Genomic DNA, 14,321 nt, shown 5'->3' on the forward strand with positions numbered 1-14,321 from the left:
TCTGTGCTGTTCAATACAGTAGCTACTAGCCGTATGTGGCTATTGAGCACTTGAAATGAGGCTAATGAGAATGAGAAACTGAATTTTTAATTTTAACTTTAATTAATTTAAATTTAAACCATAAGTCCAATGTATATCGGACTGCACAGATTTAAAATAATACTAATTTTCTTTGTATTTTTTTTAAATTATAAATACCAACATTAGAAGAGATACATACGTGCATTGTCCACATGGTATCTTACGAATTAGTGCGGCAAGACAGTTGTACAGACTCATTGCTGATGCTATGCAGAAAATTGCTATCATAACATAAACTAGAAAAAAACAAGACACTGAATGAGAACGGAAGGAAATGTGGTAAGAAGATATTTACACAAGCAATATTAATTCCTTAGGTTTCTTTATTGGATCATGATACTTTGAATGCAGTGACCATATTATTACCTGAATTAGTTACTAAGCTGAAAATATTTAGATCTTGAGTTTTAAGAGTGGTTACTTTATGTATTGTTTTTGTTTTATTATACATTGGTAGGATTGTTTAAGGGGTTGAAGCCGGCTCTATATTTTCTATCACTCAATGATTCCAAGCTGACATGTTTGTTAAAGATCTCTATGAAGTGAGTTATAGACATTTATGAATATTTCATTTAAATGTAAGGAATGGAAGAACTAATAAACCACTAAGAAATACATTTAAAAATGCAATTTAGGGATGAGAACTAACACCCACCTTAGACATTAACGATGCTAACAATATTCTCCTATGGCTGATTTATCTATAATAACTTGACCAGATAAAACCAAATCTGGCTGGGCGCAGTGGCTCACACCTGTAATCCCAGCACTTTGGGAGGCCAAGAGGGAGGATCGCTTGAGGTCAGGAGTTCAAGACCAGCCTGAGCAAGAGTGAGACCCTGTCTCTACAAAAAATAGAAAAATTAACCAGGTGTGGTGGTACACACCTGTAATCACAGCTACTGGGGAGGCTGAGGCAAGAGGATTGCTTGAGCCCAGGAGTTTGAGGTTGCAGTGAGCTATGATAACGCCACTGCACTCTAGCCCAGGCAACAGAGCAAGAGGCTGTCTCAAAAAAAATTTAAAAATATAATAAACAAATAAATAATTTGGCCTCTTTGTTGTTAAAAGGAGGGAGGGAATTATTGTACTTTAAATAAAAACATTCTTTTCCCCAACTTTCTCAAAATTTCATCTTGGAAATATAAATTATAGTGGCATTTTTCAAATTCTATTACAGTTAACTTCAGAAAACTATAGCTCTGTTCCGTAGGTGAGAAAGAGAGAGTAATCTAGACAGCCATCTTTTTTTCTTTTTCTTTTTTTTTTTTTGAGACAGAGTCTTACTCTGCTGCCCAGGCTTGAGTGCCGTAGCGTCAGCCTAGCTCACAGCAACCTCAAACTCCTGGGCTCAAGCGATCCTCCTGCCTCAGCCTCCTGAGTAGTTGGGACTACAGGCATGAGCCACCACGCCTGACTTATTTTTTTCTATTTTTAATAGAGACGGGGTCTCACTCTTCCTCAGGCTGGTCATGATATTTTTTTAATATTGGAAATACATGTCATAGGTCTAGTTTTTAAATTGCTGCGACAGGAGAGGAGAAATTGAACAACAAACTGAAACTAATCCCAGGGCCTTAGTTTTCTAGTCCAGAAATTTATGCTAATGTTCTCCAAATAAGCACTGTAGCTCTCAGTGGGTTTTACAAGGGTTTTTGCTGGTTCTTATCAGGCACACTCTCCTTTTCCCTGGTCTCCCTCCTTTTTGTGCTGTATCGTGGCCAGGGATGGCAAATTTATATCCTGTCAGACCATTAAGAAGATTGTCCAGGGAACAGGCAAGCCATTACAGTTACTACCCCTTCTTTCTTAAAGGGAAAAAAGTACCAGTTATTCTCTAGACCACAGGCAAGTACCTGTGTCTTCAGATACAGTATGATCCTAACTGCTCGTACAGTAAAACAAAATTCAAGCAATACAACATGTTGATTTGCAAAAAGACAAAAGGATAAATTACACTTTGGGGGTAAGCAGAGGCAATAAATCAGTAATCTGAATAATACTAAATACAGCCACCAAGAACTCCTCAGTTCACTGCTTAGATACTGAGCTATGGTTCTTTATCTGCAGAGAGGGAAACTTACGGACCATAGCAATTCTTTCAAGTCATCCAGGAAGAAGTATTTTTATCTCAAAACACAGTATATTTTTAATCTGAAAATTTTTTATCTTCATAGTAATAGAGACATTACACTCTGACAATTATGCTTTAAAGGAAAAAGATCTGGTAAAGTCAATGAAAAGAATGTATGCTAAAAGTAGTAAACATAAAATATGAGTTCTTACCCAACCATTTGTAGAAGAAATAAAGTAAGACCATCATAACACAGCAGATGACCACAAATATTATAACTGTAAGAGGACTAAAAGTTAAATATTCTTCCTTCTTTTTCCTCATTTCTCTGTCTTCAGTGTTTGTTACTGCCTTCAGGTTTTCCCTGCATAAACACACATAGGAACTTCAGCAAATCTCAGCCAAGTAGTTATTTTAAATATCTATCTCTAACACCAATTTAAATTTGTTTCTCATTTAAAAAGTAATGTACTTTTGGCCGGGCGCGGTGGCTCACGCCTGTAATCCTAGCTCTCTGGGAGACCGAGGCGGGCGGATTGTTTGAGCTCAGGAGTTCGAAACCAGCCTGAGCAAGAGCGAGACCCTGTCTCTACTAAAAATAGAAAGAAATGAGTTGGACAACTAAAAATATATAGAAAAAATTAGCCGGGCATGGTGGCGCATGCCTGTAGTCTCAGCTACTTGGGAGGCTGAGGCAGAAGGATTGCTTAAGCCCACGAGTTTGAGGTTGCTGTGAGCTATGATGACGCCACGGCACTCTACCCAGGGCAACACAGTGAGACTCTGTCTCAAAAAAAAAAAAAAAAAGTAATGTACTTTTAAAAAACTGCACACTAAAAAGAAATATTTAGTCTAAAAAGTAAAACCCCCCTATAATTCTACCCTCCAGAGATAATCTATCTTTAACCACTAACTTTTGAAACAGCATTTTTTTTCTGGAGGCAAAATTGTTGCAATAGATGACATTTATTACATAAACAAATTAATGTTTATGGATGTTTACATTATTTCATTTGGAAATCATTTGTTTTGACATAGTAAATTTTAAATTATAACCAACACTTCTTACAAATTTACTATTATCAACTTACAGATAGTAAAGTACTTCTAAAATTAGCTTCTCTTAAATGCAAACACTAAATTCTCCTATCAACCAACTCAGTATTTACTATATGCCTATTCTATGCTCATCAATGTATTATGAAAGATTCAAAAGAAGTTCAACACACAGCTTTGCTCTACCTTTATTTAAGATAGCAAAATATTGTCTCTAATTCTCCCAACAACTTTGTTAGGTCACAGAGCTAATAAAAGGCAGAGACAGAAGTGGAAGAGGAAAAAAGCCCCCAGCATCATTGGTTGGGCAACCTCTGTTCTGTTAACCTTACTGTCTCCTCCCAGTTACACAGAGCCTACTACATACTTTTCCAGCTCCAGTCTTTTCAATTTGGTTCTACTAAACTCCACTCCCTCCTGCACATATCTTGTGCTTATTAGGTCTGGGCTCAATACAAACTTGGGTTAAAAAAAGTTTACTTCTATCAAACTGCACATTTGTCAGCTGTTTATTTACCAATATGCCACTTTCTTATTAGAAAATTGTTGATTGGGATGGCCACCATATTAAGCATCTGTAACTCTAAGTAGGTTGCCTGGGAAAAGAGCAGGGAGAGAGTGGTGCAGACACACCGGCACCTCCCCTGAAACTCTAGAACTGGATGACAGGATATTAACAGAAGTGTCAATAAATGTGGTACCTGAGTAGGAGAAAATTAGAGATTTACATATTCACAGTTAGTGTACTAAAAACCAAAGGCAATTTCTTAAAAGGAAAGCATATACTATACTAGATTTATATCACATTAAAATATTACAATTCATCTTTTTAAACAACTGTACTCTTAAATCAGCTCGGAGGGCCACATGCAATAGGAAGCTAAGCTTTCATCCATGACATCTTAGGTTATAAAGCCTGAGGACCAGTGATCTTATTATAATAAGATTTTAACTCTCTGCTGAAAAGTCTTTCTATAGAACCAAGGCATCTTTCTCTTTTGCATATGGTCCATCTTTCATTCGGCAGCGTAATTTTGGGTTGTGAGGTCCTGTTCTGGCAAATTTTCCCTTCCCTAAGCATTATTCTCTTTCCATTCAACTGTCTTTACTTGCTAAATGGCAGTCTTTTGTTTTGTTTTTTTAAGACAGGGTCTCACCCCCTTGCCCCACTAGAGTGTAGTATCATCATCATAGTTCACTGCAACCTCAAACTCCTGGACTCAGGTGATTCTCCTGCCTCAGCCTCCCAAATATAGCTGGGATTATAGGTGTGTGCCATTGCACCTAGCCCCTTATGTTTTTAATAATTCTTTTTATGGAACTTTTTATCACTGATTCATATTCTCGTTCTCAATATGGTCACCACCTCCTTCCCCTCCTACATACACTTCTTTCTATCTTGATTTTGCTCTTAGAATTAGCCCCCTCAATTTTAAAATCCATAATCCTGCACGTATGGAACATCTCTCACAATCTGGTTATTGAAGCCAACAAACTCTGTTTCTGCCCCATCATTATATTTTATGAATAAAAAAGCTGATATGTATTTCTCTTCAATCTCTAATTTTCTTGAGGAGGAGTCTGTCCTAACATGTATGTAAAGAAGTTTGCTTGCTAACTCAAAGTGTGGTCCATGGGTCAGCAAAATGACTTGGGAGTTGTTTAAAAATGCAGAATCTAGCCAGGCATGGTGGCTCATGCCTCTAATCCCACACTTTGGGAGGCTGGGGCAGGAGGATTGCTTGAGACCAGGAGTTCAAGACCCGCCTGGGCAACATAGCAAGACCCCATCTCTACAAAATAAAAAATAAAAAAACTAGCCAGGCATGCCTGTAGTCCCAGCTACTTGGGAGGCTGAGGCAGGAAATTGCTTCAGCCCAGGAGTTCAAGTGTACAGTGAGGTATAATGGCACTATTGCACTTCAGCCTGACAGAGTGAGAGCCTGCCTCTAAAAATAAAACTTAAAAAAATGCAGAATCTTGGCCCCTATTCACAACTTACTAAATTTGAATTTGTATTTTAACAAAATCTCCAGATAGTAAGTATGCACATGACAGTTAGAGAAGCACTAATCTAGAAAAAAATAATTTACATAGTAAGTACAGTGAGAATCTACATAAATAGGAAAACATTTTCAATGAATCAACAGCTTTTTGAAAATTATTTCTAAGATTACACCAATATAGAAAATGATCTTAGAGCTCTTAGAGATCTCACATACTATGTTTTATAAAGATTAATAATGAAGAAAAAACTGTACATACGCTCATGGAAAATGTGACTGATATATGTTGAAATATGCTTTCCAAATATATAAAATGTCTAACGCTCAACACTCCAGGAACCTACACTTGTTAAACTCTAAGATTTCCCTCTTGATGTAAGTCAACCAAATGTTAGTATTTAAGAAATTGTGAATAAGTTTAGCTTCATTTAGTTACACATAAGCCCTTTTTAATAGAATCTATAGATCAATTTACAAGGCAAACATATTGCCCTTTATATATGAATAGTATGCTTTGGGCACATTTTTTTCATTCAGAGTTATGAATATAAACTGACTCTTCCATACTTACTATATTGTCTGTTTTAATCTAGAGCCAAAGGTATAAAACTATAGGGAGACTGCGTTCGGGTTCCTATTAAATAGAAAATCCAAATTTTATGTACATTTGGAATTTCTACATTTAAACTAAAATATAGACATGCCTAATATCCTTAGAATGTCTAAAGCATTAAACAGAATGATGAGGGCACACTGTAAAGACCCAACCCAGGAGGAGCTGAAAAACTCCCTACCTTCTCTTGCTTATTTTCTTCCAATTTAAATAAATAGGCATGTTAGATATTAAGTATTTTGACCTTTCCTGGGGGAGAGAATTAAACACTTTAACTTAAAAGAGTCCTTAATGTGACTTCAATGTTTCCCTGCCAGAAGAAGAGTTAAAGGAACCTATGACCCTCTTCTTCTTGGTGAAATATTAAATGACCAATATGAGGACAAACCTGCAATCTGGTCTTATTGGCATCATATTCTGAGGACAGGCAAAATTTTAAAATGCTATTATATAATTAAAATGATTACAAAACAATTATTTTTTACCTATTTATTACAAAACACTAAAGTTTAATTAAACTTACAATTCAATTTGTCCACTCCAGTATCCACCTAATGCCACAGTAGACACAGCAATGACAAAAATAACCACCATGGTATAATCAAAGTTAGGCCATGACGGAGAATACATTTTCACGGTAATGTTATTTCCAAGAGTCTGGAAGGCAAAATAAAAGTTAAACACAGGAATAACTTTTCTCTCTACTACAGAGTATGGCAGCAACAGTCCACATTTCACTCTGGAATGGCTACTACACGTCAGACAGCCAAGAAGACTGGAACTATTGTTTGACCACATGATATATTCTCTAGTCAAAAGTATGAGGATATGCTTTGGTTTATAAGATCTTGAAAGTGCAGTGTTCCACACAATCACATTTTGTCCAGGGATTTATTTTTTTATTTTTTTTGAGGCAGAGTCTCACTCTTTTGCCCGGGCTAGAGTGAGTGCCGTGGCATCAGCCTAGCTCACAGCGACCTCAAACTTCTGGGCTCAAGCGATCCTACTGCCTCAGCCTCCCGAGTAGCTAGGACTACAGGCATGCGCCACCAAGCCCAGCTAATTTTTTCTATATATTTTTAGTTGTCCGATTCATTTCTTTCTATTTTTAGTAGAGACGGGGTCTCGCTCTTGCTCAGGCTGGTTTTGAACTCCTGAGCTCAAACAATCCGCCCGCCTCGGCCTCCCAGAGTGCTAGGATTACAGGTGTGAGCCACCGCGCCTGGCCTTGTCCAGGGATTTAAAGTTAAGATAAACGATAAGGCAGGAAAGCACTCAAAACAAATAAACATCCTTTTTAAAGTTCAGGCTTTGAAGTACTTTGTGCCAAATGAGAGATTAGTAATTTTTAGATAAAAACTTGGTAGGCTTTCATAGCTTCTTGTTAACAAAAGGAGCATATATAATACTCAAAATTCAATATCAGTGATTAAAAGTAAAGAGGTGTACTATTTATAAACTTCATCTAATCTGTAATTAGTACTTTACCTGCTTCATATCTTTAAAGTCTTTTTGGCTTACAAATGCAATCAGTATTTTCACATCATGAAATTCAGATCTGTTTCCTGAGGGAGGAAACTAAAAGAAAATAATATTATGAAAACTTATTAACTACTAATATATTTACAGAACAAAATGCAAACTATTCTATTAAATATAAATATTACATCTTTCTTTATGTTATAAATCAAAGTTTCAGGTATTCTTTCTTAATATTATATAAGCTCTCAAAATAAATGCCTTTTAACATGCACTTAAACTGATATATAATATAGATATCATATAATGTATACATAATACACATATACACATACATATATATATTTGCTCCTAACAAAGTCTTGTCTACTCTAGGAATAGAACGAAGACTACAAAACTTCCCAATTAAATGTCTATCAGATCTTGAATGTTTATTTTCAAAGAATCATACCATCAGATTATTCAAAATGCAGCCCCTAAACCACAAAGAAATTAATTCAATTTCTGTGAAATTTGATGTCACGAGCTCAAAAGAAGCTATGATAGTTTTATAACTTACTAGGACACTGTTATTGACAACCAACAATGCTTCAGCACCTCCTTTCTGTGCAACTCTGGCTTTTTCAAGAAAATGGCAGGTTCCCCAGTGTACCACAACTGCTTTGTTATTTACACCAACAGGAGGAATATCAGAAAGGTTGCACAGTGGTGTAGAAGTCAGATTCATCAAACTGATGGAAGTCTGAAAATAAGAAATGTCTTTAACATATCATAAGTCACCCTAAATGCATTCATTTATAAGATATCAATATTGGTTTAACACAATGTTCTTTAAAATTAGAAATATTTCATGACAAACACCAGGTAAGTATTTTAAAATTCTCTTATTTTCTCAGAGAGATAAATACTTGAGAAAAATCTATAAAATAATTACTTATTAATCACCATATATTACAACTGTTTCACATATTAAAACATAATTACCACTCATTCTTACTTTGTCAATATTTTTGTGCTTATGAATAGTAACTGTGATTTACTTACTGCATTTTCTAGTGTACGTGGAAGAGTTGTCCAATGAGGGTTATACAGCATGCAGTAGTCCTTAGATGGTAAAGGTGTGCCATTTCCAGATGCATGCAGGATTGCTTCCTGAGCAGCTGTCTAGGACACAAACAATAACGTTCACACTGGCAATAATTTGGCTTGCCACAACTAAGGATTTTCTTTTGAGACAGGGCTCACTCTGGATCATAGATCGCTGCAGCCTCAAACTCCTGGGCTTACGCGATCCTCCTGCCTCAACTCTCAGCCTCCCAAGTAGCTGGGACTACAGGTGAGCGTCACCACGCCCAGCTAAAAACTAAAGATTTTAATAAAGCGATTTATTAATATATTCAGCTTTGATCACATCTCCTTAGGAGAGAAGGTCCTCCAATGAATTTATTTCTTCTTGTTTGAGGAAACAAAAAGAAGACTTGGGAATACTAAAACTATACACATTTACCCAGAATACATTTTTTAAGGAGAGTAGGTCACTTTCTTATAGGAATAACAGTCATGCCCTTGTTATAAAAGCCATATTCCAGGGAGGATCTTGCTGTGATGTAACAACTTTGATACTCCCTTACAGCCTGAAACTTTCCTTTGCAATTTATTTATGAGTTATTACTTAATTGCTTATGTTCTATAAAAGAAAATGCACTCAAAATCCCTCAACCTGTCTTACCTTCCATATTCTACTAGTAACTAGGGTAAAAAAAAAAAAAAAGTACATTATTATTTCTAAGTGCTATCTTTAGAAGAGAACCAGCTGGAACATGAAGTAAATTATTCTGGCTTAAGTTTTCAAGATTCTGCAATTGCCTATTCGAAAAGACCAATCTAGAGTCTAAAGTAAGGAAAAAGAAGAGCTAGAATAATTTTCTTCCCTTTTTTTTTTCATTTCCCACTACTTGAAAAGGCAAGAGGTAAGAAGTGATTGAAAAGAATAACTACTGTACATGGCATGGGTAGTGGGAAAGGAAGAATATGAAATGAAGAAACATCCTAAAATATTTAAAATACCACGCCATATCACAATTTCCTTCAAACTTGGCTCAGTACAAATCCTGCCTGTCTCCTCCTTCGAGCAAATGTTTTTCTAAAACCATAAGGAAGAAAAAAAAAGGTTATTTGGCAAAAAAAGATGATGCACCAAGCCTCTGCCACTAAAGTACAAATTAGGTTAAACCACATGAAACTGCTGATATTTGACGATTTTTAATCTACAAAATCAGTATTTTCATAGAAGTCAACCTAAATTTCTAATGAATATAGAAATGTTCAAATCCATGCTGTCCTACTTAAAATGTCCGTAGAACATTTTAGATTAGAGGGCTTTATGGCATACTTGGGGCTTCATTAGCTTATGGATGTAAGGGAGTGTAGGGAATTCACAAAATATGCCATCAAATTACACAGAACAATTAGATAAGGAAATCAGATGTAAAAACGAGAAATGTAGTTTTTATAATATTCGGCTACATACTTGGTGGTCATAAATGGATTCTGACAGCAGAGCTGAACTAACACATTAAGTTCCTACTATATAACAAACAACATGCTAGGTTATTTTCATACATTTATCTGATTCAATGTCACTGTTTTACAAACAAGCACTCTGAGACTCAAGTTACTCATATAACCTACCTAAGGTCACATAGTCTACAATTCTAACTACAGAAGGTAATCCTGCAGATAAACATGAGAGTTGATTAAATTTACGTTAAACATTTTTGGGAAAAATACTTCATAAGTGAATTGGGTGGTTCTTCCTGCATCCAACAAAATGGCACATAACATTGGGATTTCCCATCATTAGTGATGTAGAGTTTGATCATCTGGCTAAGGTACTGGTTAAGGTAGCACCTGTAGGATTTCCCGAGTGTAAAGGTATATTTTTTCCCTTTGTGATTGGTGGTACCATGTGAAAAGCCCAACAACTTCTCACCAAGGCTTTAGTCTTTATGGTGACCCTTGCCTGAACTTAATTTTACGTATAACGTTGGGGGTTGCAAAATGGTGAATGTTTTTTAATATTACCATTCCTTCTACATTTATTAGCTAGCATTCTTCTTAAAACAGTTTTACTCTCTCCTTCTATCATCTTTGTTTAGTATCACTAGAAACTCATTGATTTTTTTAAAAAATTCAATGTGGTATAATTACAATTAATTGTTTGATATTGAAATTTCCCCAAATTCCGCCATTAGAGCGTCATCCAGCTGGCTCTTTGTATCCATTAGTCTTTGAGGACTTCTTGTTTTTTTGGCATAAGATATCTTAGGCTGAGCTTGTCCTTACTGGAACCAGCCCTTCCACTAAACTCCTTTTGGAGAGGAAAGGTATTTAGATCAGGATCTGGGTTCTAACTGTGCACATTGCTGCTGAAATGGTATAACCTTTTTACTAGATAATCAGCAGCATCTATCAAAAATTTTAATTCATAGTACCCTCTGATTCATATCCTACAGATATATTACACAAATGCACAAAGATAAATGTATAAGAACACTCACTACAATATTATGTTATAGCAAAAAGAAAAAACAACTCATACCAATAAGGTGCTTACTACGTTATGATGTGCATAGTACACAGCTACTCAAATAAAGAGCTACACCTATTTCTAGAAACAGAAGATGTCCATAGTGAGAAAAGCAAGTTCCAGAGAGATATTTATGGTGTAATCCTATTTTTACATAATGATCTCCCCAAAAGCCCCTACATATATCTATACATTTATATGAGCCTGAAGAAAGGTGTGGAGAGATACACAAAGAGGCTACTAAAAGAAAGTAGTGAGAGGAAATCGAAGGCAAAGATGAGGGTGTGAAAATATTGGGGGTGGGGGAGAAATAGGAAAAACATTCAGACAGAATAGAAAGATATATAAATTCCTTTCCTCTCATCTTGGCTCTCACAGTCACACTGTCAGGGGTTTCTTTTATATCTTTCTTGACACTATGAACATTTAAGATGTATATATACACACATATATTTGTTTTACACATATGGCGTCATATTATACATATTGCTCTGTAGTTTTTCTAAAATTTCAATACGTATTAGATTTTCCATATTGATAAATATACACTACCTCCTTTCACATAACTGCATAATATTCTGTGTCACTTTTTAATTACAAAAAGTATTAAAATTTTTTAAAAGCTTAAATGTCCAAGGATATACAAAGAAATTCAAATTGAGTAAGATTTAGTGCCATAAAGGAATTATATAAGTTTTTCTATAATTGTAGAAAATTCATTAATGATAAAAGCAAAATTCATTGGTATGGGAATTACTATGACAAAACACAAATTTTAGGGGAAGACTAGTATAAAAGATGAAAGTACAAACATACATAATCCTGTAATAGTACCAAATGTGGAACATAGAGCAAATTTTGTGAGTGAGCTAGCATGTCCAAACAACTTAAGCATTTCCACTATGTTTTAAAATATCTTGGTGAAATTTCTCATAGAGATTGTGTAGCTTCAAAAATTCAGTTTGCCACAATACATATTATGGTATAAAGGTTAAGAGCATGAGTTTTGGGATTAGAGACCTAGGATACAACGTCAGTTTCACCATTTACTGGCTATGTTACAAATTGTTTAACCTAACTTAAATTTCAGTATCTTTAGCTTTGAGATGACAATAAACACTTGGACCTCATAAAGTTGTCATGAGGATTAAGTTAGAAGATGCAATTGTTTGTATATATTAAGCTCTTAAAAAAAATAATAATACACCTAGCACCTTGCCAAGTACTTGCACAATGGAAAAGAAATACAAAAGATTAATGATTGGAAAATTAGTGCTTATTTAGGGCTTGGTGGGATGTAGAGATGGGGGAATGACAGCTAAAGGGTATGAGGTTTCTTTCTTTTTTAATGGGCTTTATTTTAGAGCAGTTTTAGGTTCACAGCAAAATTGAGCAGAAAGTAAAGAGTTCCAATATATCCCCCTATCCTACACATGTACAGGCCTCCCCCACTATCAACATTGCACAGCAGAGTGGTACCTTTATAAAAATTGATAAACCTACACAACACATCGTTATCACCCAAAGTCCACAGTTTACATTAAGGTTCACTCTTAATTTTTTTTTTAGACACACAGGGTCAAATGGTCCAGAGTACAGTGGCATCATCACAGCTCACTGCAACCTCAAACTACTGGGCTCAAGAGATCCTCCTGCCTCAGCCTCCCAGGATTATAGGCACTCGCCACCATGCCTGGCTAATTTTTCTATATTTAATAGAGACTGGGTCTTGCTATAGCTCAGGCTGGCCTTGAATTCCTGACTTCAAGCAATCGGATCAGCCTCCCAGAGTGCTAGGATTACAGGTGTGAGCCACCACGCCTGGCCCAGTGTTCATTCTTGATGTTATACATTCTATGGGTTTTGAAAAATATACAATGACATATATCCACCGTTATGTCATACTGAATAGTTTCACTGCCCTAAAAATCCTCTGTGTTCTGTGTATTGGTTTCTTTATGAAATGATGAAAATGTTCTAAATTGGCTGTGGTGATAGTTGCATGTAGCTGTGAATATAATAAAAATCATTGAATTATACACTTTAAATGGGTGCATTATGTAGTACGTAAATTGTAGCTTAATAAAGCTGCCAAAAAAAGAAACACAAGAAAGTATAGTCGTACTGGTGAGATTAAAAACAAACCTGAAATAGATAATCATAAACAGAATGTGATTAAAGTCAGAGTCCCTAGTAAAAATTTTAATAGTTCTTAAGGTATTAAAAATGCAAATTCTTGGGCCCCATTCCAGACCTACTGAATCAGAAACCCTGCCAGTTTATATTTTAACAAGCCATCCTGGTGATTCTGATGCCTGATTCTCATGCTATAGAAGCAGTGATTCTCAGGATTTAATGTGCATACAAATCACTCAGTTATCATTTTAAAATGCAGATTTTGATTCAGTAGGTCTGAGTAGAGTGTGAGATTCTGCATTTCTAACAAGCTCCCAGGTGATGCTGATGCAAGAATGCCTGAGTTGAAATTGTGTATCTGGAAGACACACGTTTCTAAGTAACTTTCTGATCATTTCTAACAAGCTCTCAGGTAATGCTGATGCAGGAAAGGCTGAGTTGAAATTGTGTATCTGGAAGACACACGTTTCTAAGTAACTTTCTGATCATCCACTCTTTCCTCCCTAATAATTTACATAATAATCAAGACAACCTACACTATTTCTACTCCTACTTACAGTATTCAAGATTTACGGAAATGATGCCCTGAAAGTGACTAGAATCAGACCCACAGACATTAAGTGTAATCTTCATTACTTAAATAGTGACTGAGTGGGAGCTAGGGCATCAAACAGGGATTTAATAGGGAAACAGAGTAGTCTGTGGGACACTGAAAAAGTATGGCCAGGATCATTCCTCCCAAACATATAATGCACAGGCTAAGGGGTATTAGGGTGTTGGGGATGAGACAAGGTAGCCATTCATTCATTCAAATACTCTGCAGTCTACAAGATGCCTGGGGAGACAGCAGAGAATGAGTCAGGCAGGGTTCCTCCTCCATGGGGCTTACATTCCACTTGTTACCTGGATCCAGGCTTCTTGCTTTTCCCTAAGTAATCTTACTACTTAATGACACATCTCAACTTTTACAGAATTTATGATTTACCCTAGAATTTACAAACTCAAATGACTCAAAAGACTCAGGTTCTAGTCTCATCTAGTCTTATCTTTCATAACTTTCTATATGATCTGGGACAAGTTGTAATTTTCCTGAACATTCTCAGGATTATTTTGAGTTTCAAAGGAGATTTACTTATAGGTGCCGCATTTTGGGAAGGAGCCATCAGTGACTTAGAAAGCAGTCAATGGGATGCAGAAAGTCAGAGACAGCTCAGAGCCAAGAAGGTAAAAGAAAACTTGTGAAGAACCTGAAAGTTAAAGGAAGATTTTTTTTTTTTTTTTTTTTTT

The 14,321-nt window shown here is 35.8% G+C and overlaps 1 protein-coding gene across 1 annotated transcript in view; it reads right to left on the reverse strand.

Moving 5' to 3' along the window:
• Positions 1 to 14,321, reverse strand: part of SPPL2A (signal peptide peptidase like 2A) — a 72,126-nt gene that overhangs the window by 43,160 nt on the left and 14,645 nt on the right. Inside the window, exons 2-7 of the mRNA XM_012649502.1 lie at positions 8,354 to 8,473; positions 7,869 to 8,051; positions 7,319 to 7,408; positions 6,354 to 6,487; positions 2,368 to 2,519; positions 221 to 317 (exon numbers count right to left, since the gene is read on the reverse strand). Of these exons, the coding sequence (XP_012504956.1) occupies positions 221 to 317; positions 2,368 to 2,519; positions 6,354 to 6,487; positions 7,319 to 7,408; positions 7,869 to 8,051; positions 8,354 to 8,473 (776 nt within the window). The remainder of the gene's footprint in view (positions 1 to 220; positions 318 to 2,367; positions 2,520 to 6,353; positions 6,488 to 7,318; positions 7,409 to 7,868; positions 8,052 to 8,353; positions 8,474 to 14,321) is intronic.

Source organism: Propithecus coquereli, unplaced genomic scaffold, assembly GCF_000956105.1.
Source record: "Propithecus coquereli isolate 6110/MARCELLA unplaced genomic scaffold, Pcoq_1.0 Scaffold3, whole genome shotgun sequence".
In the NCBI taxonomy this organism is placed as follows: Eukaryota; Metazoa; Chordata; class Mammalia; order Primates; family Indriidae; genus Propithecus; species Propithecus coquereli.